General features: G+C 41.1%; 2 protein-coding genes across 2 annotated transcripts in view; both read right to left on the bottom strand.

Moving 5' to 3' along the window:
• Positions 1–4753, bottom strand: part of gpc1a (glypican 1a) — a 58134-nt gene extending 53381 nt beyond the window's left edge. The window contains exon 1 of the mRNA XM_017693330.2: positions 4192–4753. Coding sequence (XP_017548819.1) covers positions 4192–4336 — 145 coding nt within the window. The 5' untranslated portion in view covers positions 4337–4753. The remainder of the gene's footprint in view (positions 1–4191) is intronic.
• A 7767-nt stretch (positions 4754–12520) lies between these two features.
• The window catches only part of gpc5b (glypican 5b), a 79344-nt gene continuing 69217 nt past the window's right edge, over positions 12521–22647 (bottom strand). The window contains exon 9 of the mRNA XM_017693277.2: positions 12521–13802. Within this exon, the coding sequence (XP_017548766.1) occupies positions 13645–13802 (158 nt within the window). The 3' untranslated portion in view covers positions 12521–13644. The remainder of the gene's footprint in view (positions 13803–22647) is intronic.

Below are 22647 nucleotides of genomic sequence, written 5' to 3'. Positions count from 1 at the left end.
GCTGGAGCCTAAGCCAGCAGTCATTGGGCATAAACCCCCTACACAGTTCGCCAGTCCACCGCAGGGCAGACATGCAGACATATACAATCCCACGCACATTAAAACTAAAGTCAGAAAACTTGAAAAGAAGCAAACTTGAAAGGAACAAACACCAAATGTGTCTTGCTTGATCGACCACCTTTGGAATGAGAAGAGAATCTGATTTCTGGCAAAAACTTTGCCATCACTTTACTGACCAGTCAGACCAACTTCATAGACTCTCTGCGTAGTTCTGGAACAGATCCTTAAATCCTTCCAGTACTGCCCGTTTTTGGATGGATGTATGGATGGATGGATGGATGGATGGATGGATGCCCTTTATTAAAGCCTTTAAAGGGGAATTCCACCACCTTTTCAAAATTTCTGCATAATTCAATCATTAAGATGTAAACAAAGCCATTCAGAGTGCTTTGGTGTGACGTGCCCTGTTCTAGAGAAACTTACCGAGTCAGAACTGTTCACAGTGGTGACAGGAACCAGTCGTCTGAAAAGTTTAATGCCTCTAAAAGTATGGTTACACGATGGCTGGATGACGACTGAAACTATGTTTAACGATAGTATAAAGAAATGCATTTTTTTATGGTGGAGCGGTACATGCGGCGTGTTGTGTTTGCAAAGAATATGTACTTTTTTCAGATTTACTGTTTTACTATTAACAACATTGCACATTGAAAACTCCCAAAAACATATAAACATGTACATTCACCGTTTTTTTGTAGTAGATTAAATAGCCGTATTTTATTGTAGACATTGCGACCCCTGGTTCCCATCACCACCACTGTGAAAAATTCTGAATCAGTAAGTTTCTCTACAATGAACCATTTCACACGAAACCACTCTGAATGTGCAAGTTAAAGTCTGAATGAGCTTCTTTTCATCTCAACAGCTGAATTAAGCAGGAAATTTGAACAATTGGTGGGTTCCCCTATAAGGGATATATGCAGTGCAGTGCAGGACCAAAAATGGGAAGCACTGTTCTGGACGTCAGCCTGTACACCTCAACCACTGTAAAAGCTCTATGTACTGTTTTCTTACTGCAAAATACATAAATCATTCATGTTTCTTGTCTTGTTCTTTGATATGCGATGCATTCTTCTAAATATGGGGGTGCTGCCCATACGCGCTTGGAAACTGTAATTTGCATAAACACAGCAGGCGTAAAGCAAAGAAAAAGGAGCTCTATGCCCATAAAATGTCTTTTTAAAAGCAACACACTTCTGTGTTTTCCCCGCAGACGCTTGCGCCTTGTTTAGTGAATGAATAAAACATGACGGTGGCCTTGAATGATTTAGGCACGGGTGGGTGGTGCGTGGAGCCCTGCCTTGGCTTCCCCTCTCTTTGTGTGTATGTGTATGTCATTGAAACGGCATGCGGTGACCTTGAAAATAGGCTCTATGCCATCAACTCATAACCCCCGCACTGCTGAGGGAGCCAGCGCAGGATGCCAATATAAAACCATTAGGACTGGAGAGGCAAGCTGGTAGGATCAGTAATCAAGGCTGTGTATGTGGAGATGCGCGTGTGGGCGTTACACAGGTGGTAGAAATATGCAGTGTAGGCTACTATAACATTCAAATACAAATACTGAGTGCAGTGATCAAGACTGAAGGTGAAGGTACAAGAGGGTGTGATCATATAAGTATACAGCCTAAATTATGAGGGTGTCTATTCTATTTGTAGTATACAGTTTAAATACTAGGTATGCACAATCACATGGGAGTCACTGGTATTGGCATCAACAGAAAATTGCTTAATGGGCCCATAGGTCACTTTTTCCTTGAACTTGTATCTTGTGGTCAACTTACACCAATTGTGCTGGTTTATGAACTTGTTACTGTGTCTTTAAAACTGGCATATATGTACACGATCTCTGTTCTGATTGGTCGCCCTGTATTATGCTTCATTCAAAGAGCAGTCCCAGCTGAAACACTCTTTATAACTTCATTTTGAGTGGACGCTGCTAAACTACCGTAGACCAAGATGGATATATGTGGATGCATTGGTTTTCATGACTTCACCAAAACAACTCTTCAAAATCAGGCTACTTTTGCTGCTTAGTTTCCATATGGGCTGAGGGATGAACTGAAACCAAAATTTGGTTTTCAATAATTTGGGAACTTTTAAGAAACAGTACAGTGAAAAACCCAATTTTTTCCAAGTTTCCACTTTCTCTAGATCAGTTGTTCAAACTTTTCTTCTTTAGCTGCAAACTGTAGCTACTGGGTTATTGTTGCTAACAAACACTAGAAGTCAATAGTCACCCAAATCTTTATCCCCAAAACCTCTGCTCAAACCACATCCAGCTCTTCACTAAAGTCACACAGACTTGCTGATGTGGTTAAGTGCTCAGTATAACTTACAGCAAAGCATAAAAATGAGAAAAAACCTGCTGCCCACAACATTCAGCGATAGGGTAAAGTTTTGTTCATTTGTATCGTCAAGCCCCTTTTATCATTTACATTGACCAGTCTGAGCTACCTTAGTGAAGATCTGAATCCAGTCTGAGCCGGTTGAGAGACGTTTTTGAAATGTTTTAACAGAAAAGATTTGGGTGACTATTGACTTCTGGTGTTGGCCACATTAGCCTTGTAGCGCTTAACTAAAGAAGCACATACATATCTTTGCTTATTGACTACATCTGGGGTAAATGGAATCTGTGTTTGCTGAAAAATGAAAAAGTGACCAGCATTGGACAGATGTTTAGATTTGACTGATACCTCCAGAACAGCACATATAGGTGACACTGGTCTACTGCCCAAAAACGTCTGCATTTTATTCATTTTATGGTATTTGTAACTCTCCATATTTCTCCAAGGGGATTTTGTCCTAATAATTCCATCTTATAAATGTTTATGTATAGGCATCGGCAGATATGTGCATGAAAAGTGTTGGATATCAGCCCACGATTCCCATATCGGTGCATCCCTTTTCAATGCTGCTAAGGTTGAATTGTAAGGGCAACATATTATGTGTTCAGTGGCTTTATCTATCAGTCAGATTTGCTTTCATGTTCAAGTAAGACTTGGACTGAGCGCAATTTAATTCAAATACATCATGTGCAGATACGTGTCTGAATTGCATTGTATTCAAGCATGAGTGTGTGTGTGTGTGTGTGTGTGTGTGTGTGTATAGGCATGCACATCTGTGACCATTTATCTCTGTTTATCAGACACACACTCTGCTTATCAGCCTCGCTGCCTGCACAACACAGCTAGTGGCAACAGCCGGTTTGTAAGGCTTTATCATGTTTACAGTGAGCAATTTATGAGCTATTACCAGTTTATCACCTGCCATCAATACTATCACAGGGTTCAGCATGGCCGTCATGATTGGCAGTGATCTTAAAATTACTTGATCTTGTCTGGTTCACAGACTGCTCAAGCAAGAGCATGCAGGCAGGCCGCTACTGCACCTGCCAAAACTTCTTTTGGACACTTTTCCAAGGAAAACCTGAGGAGAGCGGCTGCTGCTGTCATAACAAGTGGGCTTGCCAATACTGCGGCTTCATCTGTCTCACCTGCCTCATCATAACGTGTGTGATTAGGCAGTCATTAGACAGGCACCACTTATCGGATACTGACAGAAGCAGTAGGGGATTCCTGACCCATGCTGGCGTGAGGGGCACAGAATAACAACAAAAGAATGGAAAGCATTGATCCAGCCAGGTTCTGTCTTCACGGGGTGTGAATACAGGGCTACAACAACTCCTCATCAACAAAGACTCCTAACAGAAGACCGCTGATAACGTCCAGGCACCTTTTTGGGTCATTATCTGATCGCAAAGAAAAAAGCAGGCCTATGACATTTGCCATGCCAAAATCATTCATGAAGCACATCATAAAGGTCATCCCCATCCACACTTGCTCATTGTGCTCTGGGAGCCTTTTGTCTGGGACACCCCCCCCTCTCCTGCACTGGGCTACACATTATACACCTTCAAGTCCAGCCGCAGCACCAGCAAACAATGTGAGATCTTATTTACTCTATATAGCTGTTAGGAAACATCCATATAAGAAGGAATGTGTTTAGAATAGGGATTTATAATACAGGCTATTGTGCCAAAGGGGCAAAAGCAGCACCAACAGTGCTCATAGAGAAACAGCCTGAAGGAAAAAATGGGACAAAAATCCCTCCACGCTCAGACATCCTTACCGGATATTTCCGAGTGGGGCACCCCGTTGAGCGTGAAGCCTTTGCCGCTGTAGAACTGGCGAACCTCGGCGCAGGTCTTAGCTTTATCCGCGCACACGCATACAGCCAGCAGGCACAAGACGATGGAGACTGGGGCGAGATCCATCCTCAAAGATGTGAATGGGCGATTTGAAGAAGTCCTGCGAAACAAAGTAAGGCACCCAGTGTCTCTAAATCCACCTTTCTTGGAGGTCCAGCTGGAAGGAGGTAGACCGGCGCGTCTCGCCTCCTCACGCCCGGACAGGTAGCGCGTCTCACGGCGTGTATCAGCCAGGCAGTCCGGAAGGGATGGTGGGGAGGGGGGGTTCAACTCAGCCTCACGGTCAGTGTCTCAGTCCGGAGGGTTTCCGTGTCTGCTGCTCATGTCTTGTCAATGGCAGGGATGAAACATCGGATGTAACGCGCTGGAGGAGAAGCAGGAGAGTGAACGTGCAGCAGGAGCTCAGCACTCCCTCCCCCGCAGTGTGGTGCTGCTTTCAGCCGCCTGTCCGTCTCCCTCTCCGGCTGCTGCTGCTGAAGCTCCAGCCTCCAGCCCTGCGGGGAAGAGGAGGAGAGGCACCTGCAGGGCGGAGTGGCGCCACCTACCGCCCACTATCTTTTTCCCTTATAGCTAATACACAGCTGGACCCTAAGTTTCTAGACACTCCTTCAAATGAGTGAATTCAGTGCACCCGTTGGTGACACAAGCACGCTCAGGCAGTTTATGATCTCCATAGGAAAGCAGTGCCAATAGTAGAATAGAAGCTCTGGAGCAGCCGTACATGAGCCTAAGGCCTCTAAGCCCAGTGTGGGAAGGGGTATAAAGCCCCCCAGCGCCGGGTTGTGGAGCAGTGGAGCTACATCCAATACCTTTGGGATAAGTTATCTGATTACCCATCATTACTACCTGGCCTTTGAATGCAATCATTTCCTCACTGCAATGTGCAATCTAGTGTAAAGCCTTCCCAGAAAAGTAGAGGCTGTTACTGCAGTAAATGGGCACAAACGTCCTATTAATACCACTCATTTCGGATGTCTCCAAACTTTTGGACACGTTGTATGACACATTTTAACAATGCTTAAAGAAAATACTAACCACACTTAAAAAGATGGTTCTTCAAGGGTTCTTTAGTAAAGGGAATGGCTCTATTTGGAACCATGGGCTCTATATAGAATCATTTCATGCTTAAATGGTTCTCTGCATAGTGAAATGGGTCGGATTGATGGAGAATGTGTTGTGTATTTTTGAAAATGGTTCTATGTAAGATTTATGGTGCTATATAGAACAAACAATTTTAAAAATGTTCTACATACATGACAGTCTTCATCAATCTGAAGAACCATTTCACTATGCAAAGAATTGTTGCAGGAAATGGTTCTAGATAAAGCTCATGGATCTGAATAGAACCATTCCTTGGAAGGAGCCTCTAAGAACCATCCACCTCATTTATCTCTCTCTCTTTCTCTCTCTCTCTCTCTCTCTCTCTCTCTCTCTCTCTCTCTCTCTCTCTCTCTCTCTCTCTCTCTCACTCACTCTCACTCTCTCTCTCTGTCTCTCTCTCTCTCATTCTCTCTCTCTCTTTCTTTCTCTTTATCTCTCTCTTTCTGTCTCTCTCTCTCTCTCTCTCTCTCTCTCACTCACTGTCTCTTTCTCTTTCTTTCTCTCACACTCTCTCACTCACTCTCTCACACTCTCTCACTCACTCTCTCTCACTCTCTCTCTCTGTCTCTCTCTCTCATTCTCTCTCTATCTTTCACTTTCTCTCTCTCTCTTTCTGTCTCTCTCATTCTCTCTCTCTCACTCACTGTCTCTTTCTCTTTCTTTCTCTCACACTCTCTCACTCACTCTCTCACACTCTCACTCACTCTCTCTCACTCATTCTCTCTCACTCTCTCTGTCTCTCTCTCTCTTTCTCTCTCTCTCTTTTTCTCTCTCTGTCTCTCACTCTCTCTCTCTTTCTCGTTCTCTGTCTCTCTCTCTCATTCTCTCTCTTTCTCTTTCTCTCTTTCTCTGTCTCTCTCTCATTCTCTCTCTCTCTCTCTCACTCACTTTCTCTTTCTCTCTCTTTCTCTCATTCTCTCTCACTCTCTCACACTCTCTCACTCACTCTCTCTCACTCTCACTCACTCTCTCTCTGTCTCTCTCATTCTCTTTCTTTCTCTGTCCCATTCTCTCTTTCTTTCTCTGTCTCTCTCTCTCTCATTCTCTCTGTCTCTCTCTGTCTTTCTCTGTCTCTCTCTCTCATTCTCTCTGTCTCTCTCTGTCTTTCTCTGTCTCTCTCTCTCTCATTCTCTCTGTCTCTCTCTGTCTTTCTCTCTCTCTCATTCTCTCTCTCTCTTTCTCTGTCTCTCTCATTCTCTCTCTCTCTCTCTCACTCTCTCACTCTCTCTCTCTCTCTCTCTCTCTCTCTCATTCTCTCTGTCTCTCTCTCTCTCTCCCTCATTCTCTCTCTCTGCTGCTGGTGTTTTGAGATCATTTTGTTAAGCTGACACTTAACAAGCACTGATGCGAGTTTTAAAAATTCACCCTACGTTACGAAGTCATTCTTAAAATGTTTGTGTTTGAAAGCTGGGAATGCAAACATTTGGGCGCCTCTGGTCAAAAGACTTGTTTTGTTGATTCTCTAAGTGAAAATAAGTGAACACTTAACATTTTAATGCACAATTACTGTTTATTTGCTGAATATAAAGGTGTCCATACACATTCTGCATGCATTTCATTTTTATTGTTCCACTTAGAGGTCCACTTATGATGTTTGTGAGGGTTTATGAACCAGTCATAATTCATGTTCAGATGAGTTAGTTACTGTTGCCGTGCCTTCATAACTCTGTCGCCACTGTCCAAAGAAAACCATGTATCTCCAATTTTCTTGAATTAGATTTTTCTACGTCACTTCAACACGACGGCTGTCCTTAACATTGCGGGAACATTTCATGATGAAAGGACAAAGTGTAAATATCCAAAATCACTGGTAATAAAATCCCTTTACATTAACTTACATTAAACGGGAAACGTGTTTTAGGTCTCTCCTGTAAAGTTGCTATTTTGGAGATACTTGTTTTTTTTTTGGATGTGTTTTGATTGGCTGCCTGCAGTCCAAGTTGAAACACTGCCTATAACTTCAGTGTGAATGGGCGGGGCTTAACATCTCTAGGCTAAATAAAGGTGAATATACATAAATGATTTGTTGTTTCATGACATCACAGACACTGAATTCACAATGAATTCAAAACAGACAGCTGAGTTTGCATTAAACGGGCTGTATGGACTGGGGAGTGAACGCTTTGAAACATTTACTGTACCTTTACTGTACCGTACTGTACTGTACAAACTACATCAAACTCTTTTACTACAAAAAAGCAAGGAAAATGATACGAGCCCTTTAACACTTTATTAAAAATAAAGCACTAAGCGTGTAATGCTGTGCAAAGTACTCGGACAGAATCAAAATATCGACTTTTTTGCTTTTATAATTCTAAGAGGCCTCAATTCATTATGTCTCAAAGACAGCCTTTGAGTGCTGGCTCCCCTGTTTGAACCCTGAGCACTTCTCAGTCTCCTAAGAAAACACTGGTCAGCTGGATTATGTGAGGACAGGAGCCAAACCAGAACCGATCAGCAGCAAATATGAATGAAGGCCTATTGTGTCTTCCTCAGACAGCTTTGCAGACAGACTTTCTTGGGTTCCTGTGTAGGAGCAAAGTCAGTAAACATTTATACTTCAAGCTGTTCTTCTCTCCATTTTTGGCTTGGTTTTTTTTAAGATGAACGTTCATTACACAGCAGAAAGGAATGCAATGTTTAAAGGAATTTCAGTCAATAATGCTAATGTTGCTGACATTGAATGGAAGCAAATGGCCCCCAATTTGCGTCATGATAGCTAGTTTATCTTTATTGTTAGCAACATTAACATGTTTGGCTGAACTGCTTCTTTAAGCGTTTTAGAATTGCCTTAAGCCCATTAGCTGGAAAATCCACTGTATATAAGGCTTATGTTAAGTCCCACTAGGCGCAGTTATGCAGTATAGAAAAATTTCTCCAAATTAACTGATAATATTCATTAATAATAGTGACAACTGTGCAAATTAAAAAGCATTAATAGTTACAGTCATAACACACGGCTTATGTTGCTGCAATTATCTGACTTGCAGAGTTAAACTGGTGGGCCGTACATGCCTATTGTAAGTGACCCCCCAGCTGACATGGACGTTGTTTTACCAATAATTTTGCAGCTCACAGCAGTTGAACAGATGTGGCCTATAGAGGCCTGCGCAGGCATTTAATGGGCATCTATCCCTCTAAAATTACACACTTAATTAAACAATCGACCTAAATCATGGAGCGTCTAATGCCTCACAGGACATCCCATCACCAGGGTCTTGAATGTGAGAGGTATGTGATGTTAACTGGGTGTCATAAACCAGTTCATAGACAGAAAAATGGTTTATAGTCCTAACGTGGCAAAAGGTTGCACATGAATATATGCTCACCGGCCACTTTATTAGGTACAGTTGCTGGTTAACACAAATAGCTAATCAGCCAATCACACGGCCGCAACTCAATGCATTTAGACATGTAGAGGTGGTCAAGACAACTTGCTGAAGTGCAGACCGAGCATCAGAACGGGGAAGAAAGGGGATTTAAGGGACTTTGAACGTGGCGTGGTTGTTGGTGCCAGACGGGCTGGTCTGAGTATTTCAGAAACTGCTGATCTACTAGGATTTTCACACACAACCATCTCTAGGGTTTACAGAAAACGGTCCGAAAAAGAGGACATATCCAGTGAGCGGTCAGTTGTGTGGACGAAAATGCCTTGTTGATGTGAGAGGTCAGAGGAGAACGGGCAGACTGGTTCCAGATGATAGAAAGGCAACAGGAACTCAAATAACCAACCAACATCTCTGAGGAACGTTTCCAACACCTTGTTGAAAGTCTGACACGAAGAATTAAGGCAGTTCTGAAGGCAAAAGGGGGTCCAAACTTTTACAAGCAGCACTCACTGGCCACTTTATTGTACCTAATAAAGTGGCAGCTGAGTGTAATATGTTGCATCAATATTATTGTGTGGGCTTCTTTTGGCAAGAATTGTGATGATGTAACATTTTATTCATGTCACCTTTAAATTATGTAAAGAGAAAGCATTTTTTGTGTATATGTCATGAATTAAAAACAAACTATCTGCTCTTTCCACTCTAGTTATCTCTTCAGATAATGGGAACACTAGTCTGCAATTCGTTTTTAAGCACAGTGATCAACAGTTAGCATTTGCATTCAATGACACACTGAATGTTTGTTTTTAATGTTTGCGTATTCACCTTTTTACTTGTAGGCCTATTTTTCACTTATTAGCCTTAAGACTCATTTGTTAGCCACATTTTACCCTGTCCTTCAGTGGTCAGGGACCCTCATGGACCCTCACAGAGCAGGTAATATATGGGTGGTGGGTCATTCTCAGCGCTGCAGTAACACTGACATGGTGGTGTGTTAGTGTGTGTTGCGCTCGTCTGAGTGGATCAGACACAGCAGTGTTGCTGCTGGACTGAGGATAGTCCACCAACCAAAAACATCCAGCCAACAGCGTCCTGTGGGCAGCGACCTGTGACCACTGATGAAGGACTAGAGGACGACCAATACAAACTGCAGCAGCAGATGAGCTGTTGTCTCAGACTTTACATCTACAAGGTGGACCGACAAGGTAGGAGTGTCTAATAGAGTGGACGGTGAGTGGACACAGTGTTTAAAACTCCAACAGCACTGCTGTGTCTGATCCACTCAGACCAGCACAACACACACTAACACACCACCACCACATCAGTGCTACTGCAGTGCTGAGAATGACCCACCACCCAAATAGCACCTGCTCTGTGAGGGTCCATGGGGGTCCTGACCACTGAAGAACAGGGTAAAAGGGGGCTAACAAAGTATCAGAGAAACAGATGGACTACAGTCTGTAACTGTAGAACTACAAAGTGCAGCTATACAGTAAGTGAAGCTGGTAAAATGGACAATGAGCATAGAAACAAGGTCATTATGCTATGCCTGATCGGTGTGTGTGTGTGTGTGTGTGTGTGTGTGTATGCATATTATATATACATACATATAAAAGGAGACAAACTGTATAACATTGTTTATTCACTGATTTATGCGTGAGCACCTCATAACACCTTATTGTCAACACATGTGCCAGGTACACACAGGATAGCTCCTCTAAGGGTCATTTTCATAATGCTGAGAAGTTGTGTCAGAAGGACGGATTGACAATAATACAATGTAGACAATGGCTGTATTAGAGGTTTTGTCTATGTACATTATCTTCTGCTCCAATAACCTAATTACAAGTTCAATTAAGTAATCAAAGACTACTCTCATTCATTTTATGTTGGTTATGCTCTCCACAGTCAACCCAGCGCACTACTTACTCTGCACACACAGGTTACCACATAAATATGTTAATTCACATTTTATTTTTTTACAAGCACAAGTCCTAGAAATGTACTAAAATGGGAGTAGAACAGTGCTATTGCAGTACTTTCTTGTACACACATACAGTCATACACAAGCAAACAAGTTCACGTTCCACACAGCCAGAATACAGCAAGGTGAGGTTGTAGTTTAATGGTAATTGAGACAGTTCTTTCTTTACTATACTCTGGATCCAACTTTGAGCATGTCAAGGTGCCCTGAACACTACTTTCCTCAAGATCCATCATTCTCCAGAGTTTTGCACCCACACTAACCTTACACCCCTGACACCAGTGTTGAGATTAGGCCTGTGCCAAGGGTACGGTTAACCCAGTTACCATAGTAACAGCCCGCCAGTGATGGCACCCATTCATTTATAGCCATTAAAAAAGTTGTTAATTTGTTGATTTATTTCACATGTTGATTTGAATTTAACATATTGGGGGAAAATAATGTGGCTGTGCAACAATGTTTAAATTTTATTTGATTTTTGTTTATATGTTAAAGATCATTTCAGACAGAATTTGCAGAATTTGGCCCAATCCCATTTCACCCCTTGCCCCTAACCCCTCCGTTTTGCACGTTCACATCTAGGGGTAGGGTTGTCCCAATTTTCAGAGGCGCACTACAAAAGTGTTATGAGAAAATTCCCAGAATGCTATGCAAATCATCGGCATGATGGCTGAACAAGCGGCCAAAGAGACACATAAATGTAGTATTTCCCTGTTAAAAAGCTGATGTGTTGTAAGAACCATTGTAATAGTGTTTTATGGTCATTTCCTTCATAACACGCATAAAAATCGCCAGTAATCCACTGATGTCTCAGTCGCTCCCAGGCGAAATTTCCCGTTCCACCTTAAACGGTGCAGCAGTTACGTTCTGGTACCCGAGGTTGCTGCACCATTTTAGGTGGAACGGGAAATCAATCATGAAGCTGACAATTAGAAAGCTAAGTTCAGCTTCCTATCACCATATATGATGCCCTAAACGTATTTAATTTGATTCTGACCAGTCCCAGAAGTTCTTTTGTGGGTGTTGTGAATGAATCAAGGCATTTATGTGATCCAACAAATCTTAATAATGCAGGTCCGTTTTGTAACCATGCCACACATGAGTTCACCAACGTGTTTTTAGTATGTTGCAACGTAATTAGGCTGCATTCACAAGGACATATCGGCATCTATCAAAAATGCACCTCCTGCGTCTTGATTTCAATAACAATGCTTTGATGGAAAACAGACACTGTGCATGGCAATACAAGAAAATCAAGCTTTTCACAGCTTTTGACCTCCTTTCATTTAATAAATGTCCAATCAAAACAGCTACCATGTACAAGATAGAGGAGATTAGATATATCAGATATACTGTATATCACTGCTGTTGGACCAAAACCTTATATCTCCATTTTACATATTTCACTTTTGACATAATTTTCATGATGATTGGCCCAAAGAAATGGCCCAAAATTACTTGGAAAAAAGTCTGGCTCTGACTTCCATTAAAAGTAAAGTAGTTTTTTTCCTTCTAGAAGGTTTTCTTCCGACAACAGCAGCAGTGTGTGTGTATATATATATATTAGTCAGAAGAAAACCTTGTTTCTCCATTTTTTTATGTTTTTCAGTTTTCTGCTAATTTGAAAATACATGTTCCTCTTTATGCCTTTAGATGGACTGGCGGTCTGTCCAGGTTGTACCCTGCCTTCCACCTGATGACAGCTGGGATAGGCTCCAGCACTCCCCTGCTACCCAGAAGGAGAAGCGGCTTAGAAGGTAGGTGTGTGTGTGTGTGTGTGTGTGTGTGTGTGTGTGTGTGTGTGTGTGTTTCTCTTTACATTGTGTGTAAATTTCATGATGAATGGAATAAACAAAACGCCTTAAAATGACTTTGAAAATTGTCTGGTTCCACTGACTTGCATTAAAAGTAAAGTTTTTCCTTCTCCTGTAAAGTCACCGCTCTGGAGATACGAGGTGCTTGCACTCGTCCAGCTGTCCAGAAGCCCTTACTGAGAAAAGGAAACATGCTGGTGTTCTCAAAACAACGCGCTGACCACCCCAGAGTCCAGACCTCAGCATCACTTAATGTGCTTGCAATTACTGGTTGGTGAGAAGTAGGAGATGCAACCAACTTCTAAGACTGAACTTTGGAGGTGTGGAAAAACATCCTGGGAGATTTCTTTGAAATACTGAAAGGGAGTCTCCTGAAATGAATGGAAGCTGTTTAAATTTGTGTCAAATATATTTTTTCTACTTTTTCTCCTTACATTGAAAGACAAATGACTTACCTAATGACCTTTTTTGACTGGAAATTAAATAAATGAGCGGACTTTTCACAACACTGTGCACTGATGTTATCATGCATCAGTCAATCTTGGGTGAAGCTTTAGTCAGTTACGGCTTTAGTCAGTCAAGACTGAAGAGAGACTAATCATTGCTGCCAGCTCACATCCAGAGCAGTACAATCCAGCTTTAAACATCTATAATGCAAGCTTACAGCAATCAAATGGTAAATAGGTTGTATTCTCTTGCTTGAATCTTAGCTGAATCTTAGCCAAGATAACCCTGCAGGACAGCAAACCAGCACGGTTTTTTGAAGGATACCAAAATGTCCTTGTGAGCACAGAGGAATTCCTCAACTACCATTTTAATACTTCATTGGCTAGTGCACTACATAAAATGGCACACAGACAGGAAAAAACCCTACAAAGCAGGAAACCGCTAAAGAGCAAGTGTGCAAAACTGTGATTCGTAACACAACCTAAAACAGTCGAATCACTGACAATGAAAAATAGAGGCACTTTCTCCAAAGCCAAGGCCGAGGGGTCTGACTCCGGTCAGCCAGCAGAGAGCAGCCTGCAGAGATGCAGCATGGCGGGGTCATCCGTGAATGTGTAGACGTTCGTCTAAGTGTCCAGTGCAAGTGCATACTTCAGTCCTCCACCGCATCCTACTGCACTCCTCCATGCAGCGGAGCGGTCAGGCGGAGTCCAGGCCCAGGCGGGACAGCAGCAGAGGGAGGAGGAGAAGGAGGGAGTGGAGGATAGGGGAGGAGTCCAGAGTACAGGCTGCCGCTTTAACGGACGTCCCTGGATGGGCTCTTGCAGTCGGGGGCTGGAAGAACAGTTCAGGTCGGTCTGTGAGAGGATAAAGACAGAAACAGAGTCAGTCAGTGACAAAGACAGAAGGACATTTATTCTGTATTCACTATTAAGTATAAGATGTACATTGCCCAAGTGGTTGCTAAGGTGTTGCTAGGGCATTCCTATTGTATCCCAGGAGGGTGCTAAGGTGTTGCTAGGGTGTTGCTATTGTATCCCAGGAGGCTGCTAAAGTGCTGCTAGGGTGTTGCTACTGCATCCCAGGTGGTTGCTAAGGTGATGCCAGGGCATTGCTATTGTATCCCAGGTGTTTGTTAAGGCATTGTTAGGGTATTGCTATTGTATCCCAGGAGGCTCCTAAGTTGTTGCTAGAGCATTGCAATTGTATCCCAGATGGTTGCTAAGGTGATGCCACGGGAATTGCTATTGTGTCCCAGGTGTTAGCTAAGGTGTTGCTAGGACGTTGCTATTGTATCCCAGGTCGTTGCTAAGGTGTTGCTAGGGAGTTGCTATTGTGTCCCAGGTGGTTGCTAAGGTGACAGGTTCTGAATGTTGAGGATGATGGGAAAAAAACATTTTGGGTATAGGCTCTACAAACCTGCCAAATGTTGTGGTTCTAGCTTGAAGGCTGTAGACAATAGGATTGTAAATGTTTGACCATAGAATAATAACAATAAGAAGAAAACAAAGAGCAGAAATTGGCTTTAAGTTGGCATTAATACAATAAATAGTCATTTCATGAGTGCCATTTCCAAACCTGTCCTTTTGGTATTCATTTGTAATCAAAGCAAAAATGATGTGTTTTTGTAGGTTATTTTTCTTATATGGACTGTATGGATTAGGGAGCATTTATATACTACCTCAAACTATTAAAAAAAGTGAGGAAATTTTGTTTTTCCAAGAAACTGGCCATTAAATAATGTTATTTATTTATTTATTATTATTTATAATACCAACAAGCTACTACTGTTCCTACTACTGAAGGAGATGTGAGCAAATACATCAGAGCCATTCTGAGTTAATTACAATGATAAATGTATATCTCTCACAGACACAGACACACACACACACACACACCTGTGTTGTTTTATGGCTTTGTGACAGGGACTGGTGTGCGAGCAGAAACATATGTACAACAGATGATAAGAGTCATACATCACCATGGGGTGACTGCTGCATACACACACACACAAACGCATATATCAGAGTGTGGTATCATATTTGTCACTGTGTGATAATAGATGACATGCGTATGAATATGTGCTATGCCACGGAGTTCATGTGTGTATTTGTGTGCACATCCTTGTGCACATTTCATATAAATGTTTTTTTGTTTTAAATAAAGGTGTTTAATTGTTGTATCATTTTTTTACACTTTTGACCTTCGCTAAAAAATAACAATATGCAATTACATTACATTGCTAAATGTTTAATGCTTCACAAAAAATCACAGTTTGGTTTGATATGATACTGCGGTGTCTGGATTCTATACATTTTTTGATACAGAAAAAATAGAGGGCTTATATTTTGCTGACATACACTTCTGCTGAGTGTGCTATTCTTACCTGCTCTTGATTTTGAGATAAAGAGGAAGCAATACGTTCAGAGGAGGGAGGGTCTGCCCTCCTTTTGGGCTGTTTAATGTTGATAAAACTGAGTACTTTATTTACCTGACCTGCTTGTTTTTAATTATATGATACGTTGCATTGTTGCATTCCTAATAATTACATAATTACAATTAGAAAAGTGCATTTCCTGAAGAAAATGCAGTGACTGTACTGCTTAAGCTTTCTAAGATGTTGTTAGGTGATTGCTATAGTAACCCAAATGGTTGCTAGGGTGTTGCTAGGTGTTTGCTATGGTATCTGAAGTGGTTGCTAGGCTGCTACAAGTGGTTGCTATGGTATTCCACATGGCTGATAGTTGCTAGGGTGTTGCTATATGTTTGCTATAGTATCTCAAATGGTTGCTAAGGTGTTGCTAGGTGGTTGCTATGCCCTCCCAAGTGGTTGCTAGGCTGTCGTTAGGCAGTTGCTGTGGTATCCCAGGTGGTTGATAAAACTGTATGTGTGATCAAAAAAACAGCACCAAGCTGCTGCTGTTTTTCATTTCTAACTGAAACCTGGTTAGGCTACAGCTCAGATTCACAGTCAGTAGCGTATCTAGAACTTCACAAAGACCTACAGCACCATTTTTTCCTTACAAGAATTGAAAATCAAAATGTAATTAGTCATTTCTACCCACCCAGAGAGCGAGGATAATAGTGCTCTCTTGGACTTTCTCTCTTGGCTCTCTTGGGCCGTAGCATCACCAGGGATCGAACTAGTGGTGATCTGATGACAGGGCCAACGCTCATACAATTGTGCCACTCAGAATTACACCAGTAGTTTAACAGGTAAGGCTTTCAGGCCAGCTCCTGAAGGACTAACCAATACCAGAGCTCACTTAGCTGTATCCATGTAGATACCACAGGAATAAAAATCCTGACAGTCAAAATGTTCATTTTTGGTTGTAAACAAAAAGGTTAACAATCAAAATATTACTAGACTACTAACAGTGATTAAATAAAATAAGCATTATTTTAAGTGTAGAAGGCCCCGAGGTTTCCCCTCAACTCCAATACAAGATGTACTGTCATTAATCTGGTTTCTGCTATGGCAAGAATAACATTAAAATACAGCATTCAGCTCATCCACCGGTACCTTATGCTGTAAAGCAAGCTGCTCGTGGGGTATGGTAATGTTTATAGTGCCTAACCCTCATTCTCCACACCCCAGCACCCACCACGCGTGCTCATAGCCATCCATGTCACAGATTCATGATGGACTCATCTTGCCTCAGACACAAAGAAAGAGAAGAGGGAGGGAAAGAGAAGAAAACAGCAGCAGACACACCTCTACAGTATGCAACTCGACACCAGTGTGCGCACAATGGCCACTGTGCCATCTGCACAATGCACAAAGGAGTCATTTATCTGCAATCTGTGCGCAGGGAGCCGTGTACGCTGATGGAAACAGAAAGTTTATCCGATCCATATCACAGCAGAGGTGTGACGCCTTAGGGGCTTCTCGGGACTGGAAGCATAGGTGTGAGGGAGATAATATCATGAGCGAATGTGTGTGTTTGTGTGTGTGTCTGCCAGCCTATGTTGAAAGAGCACAATCATATACGGTATATAATATCACACCTACAAAACCGCAACATTTGCTTAAGTTGTAAAGAAATTCTCACGGATATTCAGGTTGACTCCGTGGATTGCCAATCCAAACACACAGACGTACATACCCACACATGATTTATCACCATCAAACTAATGTTTGGCATTTTAAGCAACATCCAAATCATTTCTTGCTCTCTGAAATTTACATTCACTCCATGCCTCTGTGTGACATGAAAAAAAAACCTGATAAACACTGAGCTAAACTTGATATAGTTTTGATATAGTTTTATGGCTCAGTCTGATTTGGTCAGACTCTGATGATCAGACTACATGTTTGGCGAATGGTGTTGGGTTCATTTCTGGCTGATTCCAGGTTATTAAGATGTTCTTCTGCCGACTGAAAAGCTGCTCAGTGGTGATGACTGTTTGGGAATTTAGTGTGAGGAGCTGGAGAACAAACTGCTGCAGCGAGTGGACGGAGCTCGTTCCTCTCACGTAGCAACAAGCTGCTTGTTAAGGAACTGCGAACATTAAAACATATTAAATGCCACATTCACGGCCCAGTTTATTAATTTCTTACTTTATTTATTTAACTGTTGTATAAAAGTAATAGAACACTCGACCAAATCACAGCTGTGATGTTATTTCACGATAGCACACTCCTCGTGTTGTTGCTTAAATAAGCATTAGCATGTAATAAGAATGGGATTCTTATTACTATATCTAGGCTAAATGACTCAGCAGACAGCTATCAGATTAACAGGCTCCTCCAACAATATTTAGTTAGGCTTTACTGAAGGATTCACAGTAAAACTGTGTTATTGTCCAGTTTATTCCATCAACAAATGATAACCCAATAAAATTAACAGTGACAAACCTAATATTTATGAATGTGAAGTTGATTTATAGGAAGCACTTTGCATATTTGTTAGTGACCCATGTGTGTAGCCATTTATCCATGGCTGACCACCAGCGGCGTATTTGACGTTGCACAATTCGATTCTGTTTTGATTAGTTTGGACCGGTTTTAAAAACTTTATACTTTATTGACTCACTGCAATCGATTAGAGTCGATTCTAACGTTCCAAAATCAATGCAGCTGAATCACCACCATTAGATGACGCCTGAATGCGCAGGCCGACGGATCACTGTCAGGGTGGATTGACCATACAGATGAGTTATGAATGGAGAGGAGCGATCATTCTTCACCTTCTCTCAGAGCCTCTGAGCCACATCAAAACAAGCAGCCACTAATCACATGACAAATTCTCAGAAGGGAAAAGATGACAGACAGCAGGTATGATGCTGGAGATCCATACTTTAGTGCACCAAGGCCTTGGTTTTGATCATCACTGGGTGACTAATGTGTCTGTGCTTTAGTCTTTAGAATTGTATTTTTTACACTCTATTGTTTTAGGCCAGGACAGTCTTCAACAATTCACCTTTTCCTGAGGCCTTCAGACAAGCGTTTGGGCTGGAGTGAACTAGGCAGAGCAAATATTTTCTTCTTTTTTTTGTTGCAATTTTGCATTGCTTTGTCTTAACAGTTCGCAGAATCCAACTGCTTAGTTTATTATTCTTTAATATCTTCACATAATTGAAAATGTAAGAGCTTTAGAAATACAAACGACCATGATTTGTCACATCAGCTGAACTGAGTTCAAATAGAGGGAGAGAGAGAAAGTGAAACAAACAAACAAATAAAAGTGGTCATATTTGTAAATAAAGATCAACATTTCATAGGTTTCATAAGCATAAGTTTATCAGTTATATGTGATATTGCATTTATACATTTTTATTTTATACTTATATAAAATATACTTATTTATTTATTAGATAGATAGGTAGATAGGCAGGCGGGCAGGTGGGCGGACAGACAACTAGATAGACATACTTCCAAACTCCGTGACCCTATCTGGACTAAACGGTTAAAGATGATGATGATGATGATGATGATGGTCTATAATGCAATTCAATTAAATTCAATGCAAATGTGTTTGCATACTACTTTATACAACTGGCACTCTGACAAAATCCATGTTGAAGCCCCAGTGAGCAAGCCAAGCACAACAGTGGTAAGGAAAAACTTTCTAAGAGCAAAATGAAGAAACTTTGAGAGGAACCAAGACTCAAAAGTGGAATCCATCTTCCTCTACTCGACTGCAGATAGCTAAACAATAACATTACAATAGCAATAAGAATAATTAGAAAAGTAAATAAATACACAGAAGGAGCCTCATTAGCAAGCTTCAGATTAGGGGAGAGTGGGGCACAAACTAATACAGGGGAAAATTTACCATGGATTTTTATGTAGTGTTCAAACAGAACTTGCTTGTGGTCTCCTTGCAACATCATCTGCAACTTCTAACAGCAACAGGACAGATACGTCTCAAGAATCCCCCTGAAGACTGATTGTGTACCATTAAAATAACTTCTTCCTTCATCCTATTTGATTCCTGAGGTATGCATACGTCAAAGAATTCATACCTACAATATTTCATCCACCTTCTTGGTGTTTGTTCTATAAGATTGTTGTGAAGCATGTAAATAAACATGGGTAACAGCCTCCACATGACGGGGTTAGTTTATCAAGATGCAGTAAGAGAAACCTTTTCATGCTTTATATAAATTCTACTCGATTTTTTAAAAGCAAAAATCAGTGTATCACGTCTCATGTTAAATTCACCCCAGTCAATGACGAATGTTAGAACCCCATCAGAGGTAACAGGTAAGTCCACTATACGGCAGGTGGACAATGTCTAGCACTGCATCAAGTCCAGGGATCAGATGTCACCAGCCCACATGCAGACCCTAAGGGGAATCAACCAGACATTTAGGCCGGCATATGAAGCAAACATGGTAAATCTAAGTCTATTCACTTGTTCACCATAAAATAGCATGAAAGAGACTTTAATTCATTTTGCACTTTCCAGGAAAGAGACTCAGCGATGAACGGTGGTGCGTGGTCTCAGACAAAGGGCCTTTGTTACAACGTCCGCCCACCTCACATGGGTAAGTAGTCATGATGGGTTAATAATACACTTTGATATTCAAATAGACAAGACAAAATCTCATCCATTCATTCATAGTCACAGCAACTGCAGCAGGTGTTGAAAAACGACGCCACTTACGCCATACCAGCGATGCCAAAGCTACGCCAAGCCACAGCAGGACTGCGAGGAATTACAATGAATTCAGCCACCTTTATAATCACGGTTATAAAGAACGCCACACAGAGAACATGTTCACATACAAAAGAAATACTTCTGGGTTCAGTTTTATCCCCCCTGCTGAGATTAAAATCTCACTAACGCTGCTGGTACTGCTCTCTGACTTTATAGGGTTCGTTATTAAAGGCAATGGTTCTACTTAGAATCATGGGTTCTATACAGGAACATTTCATGCTTAAATGCTTCTCTGCATAGTGACATTTTTTTAGGTTAATGGAGAATGGTTCTATAGAGAACCAGCAAAAAGGGTTCTTCTGTTGCTATAAGCTTGACATTGTAATAGCAGAAGAACCCTTGTTGGTGCTAAACAGAACTATTTTCAAAAGGTTCTATATACACGCTTACAAAAGATGGTTCTTCAAGGGTTCCTGAGTAAAGGCAATAGTTTCTTTGCCTAGTGACAATGATCTTTAGCTTGATGGAAAAGGTTGTACAGAGAACCAGCAAAAAAGGGTTCTCCTATTCTTAAAAGCCTAACACTGTAATAGTAGAACCTTTGTTGGTGCTATATCGAGCTATTTTCAAAACGGTTCTGTATACACACTAAACAAAAATGGTTCTTCAAGGGTTTTGGTTGAAGACAATGGTTTTATATAGAAATATGACCACTCAAAGAACCTTTTGCATGCTTAAGGGGTTCTTTGCATTGTGAAATGGTTCTTCAGACTGATGGAGAATGTGTTGCATACAGTTCAATATAGTACCTAAAAGGGTTCTGGAATCGTTATAATGTCAAGCCTTTAAAATCAGAGGAGCACTTTTTGGTGCTAAACAGAACCCTTTTCAAAAAGGTTCTATACAGAATCATGTACAACTCATTCTCCATCAATCTGAAGAACAAATTCACAATGCAAAGAACCCCTTAAGCATGCAAATGGTTTGAGTGTTAGAACCGCTGTCTGTACTAAAGAACCCTTTAGTAAAAGCCATATATAGCACACAGTTACTACCAACTTAAGCGCTTTAGAGTCATATTTTGGAAACAGCAGTGATTATTAATATGCAATCATCAAGCACTACAGGGGTGCAAGCGCTGCGGCGGATGAGCTACAAATTGTCTCTGTCGTGCAGTGTGCAGCTTTGAGAGATATGAATTTTAATCTGAATTCATTTTGTCATAAATTCGTGCAAATTTTTTCCCCTTGGACCTTTCTAAAGATTAGTTGCTGTAAGAGAATAAATATCAGATAATAAGATATTATATATATTCACCTGAACCTGATTTATCATGTGATCAGTTAAGCAAGGGCCAAAACTCAGACCAGTAATCACATTCCCAAAGAAACACAGATAAGGGCTGTGAGGAAATCCAGGTTATGTGCCTGGTGAACCTGCTGTAACAGAAAGAGCTGGCTCAGAGAGAGACCAGCGATTAGCCCTTAGCCAAGTGCCACCCTTGGGAGCCTGTCTAATCCCCCTCCTCCCCCACTCGCTGTCTGCCTGCCTGGGGGAAGGGTGAGCGGAGAATGGGGCAGGAGGAAATCTTTACAATTCCTCTACCAACAGCTCCAGTTTCTTCTTCATGACACTAATGCCGAGTTTGACAGTCACCGTTGTGCAGCGGAGATCTACTGCGCTACACAATTTGCCAGTTTCCCTTCTCAGTCATACCTGACTCCACTCATATATCAGGTGTTTTAGAGTTATAGGCAGAAAATCACAGACTAAAAATATTGTAGTTACATTTCCCCCTGAAACGCTACTGTTTTTCAGCACTTTTACTTTAGACACTTTTATCTGCTTTTCACAAATCAGCTTCCAGACTGAGGAATCTAGCCTGCTGGCTAACTAGATAGATAGATAGATAGATAGATAGATAGATAGATAGATAGATAGATAGATAGATAGATAGATAGATAGATAGATAGATAGATAGATAGATAGATAGATAGATAGATAGATAGATAGATAGATAGATAGATAGGCAGGCAGACAGACACATAGATAGATAGATAGATAGATAGATAGATAGATAGATAGATAGATAGATAGATAGATAGATAGATAGATAGACAGACAGACAGACAGATAGATAGATAGATAGATAGATAGATAGATAGATAGATAGATAGACAGACAGACACATAGATAGATAGATAGATAGATAGATAGATAGATAGATAGATAGATAGATAGATAGATAGATAGATAGATAGATAGATAGATAGATAGATAGATAGATAGATAGATAGATAGGCAGGCAGACAGACACATAGATATATAGATAGATAGATAGATAGATAGATAGATAGATAGATAGATAGATAGATAGATAGATAGATAGATAGATAGATAGACAGACAGACAGACAGACAGACAGACAGACAGACAGACAGACAGATAGATAGATAGATAGATAGATAGATAGATAGATAGATAGATAGACAGACACATAGATAGATAGATAGATAGATAGATAGATAGATAGATAGATAGATAGATAGATAGATAGATAGATAGATAGGCAGGCAGACAGACACATAGATAGATA

The sequence above is a fragment of the Pygocentrus nattereri genome, chromosome 15 (genome assembly GCF_015220715.1).
Source record: "Pygocentrus nattereri isolate fPygNat1 chromosome 15, fPygNat1.pri, whole genome shotgun sequence".
NCBI classification, from domain to species: Eukaryota; Metazoa; Chordata; class Actinopteri; order Characiformes; family Serrasalmidae; genus Pygocentrus; species Pygocentrus nattereri.
Note: the sequence above shows the minus strand (reverse complement) of the source record. Positions and strands in the feature narration are given on the sequence as shown.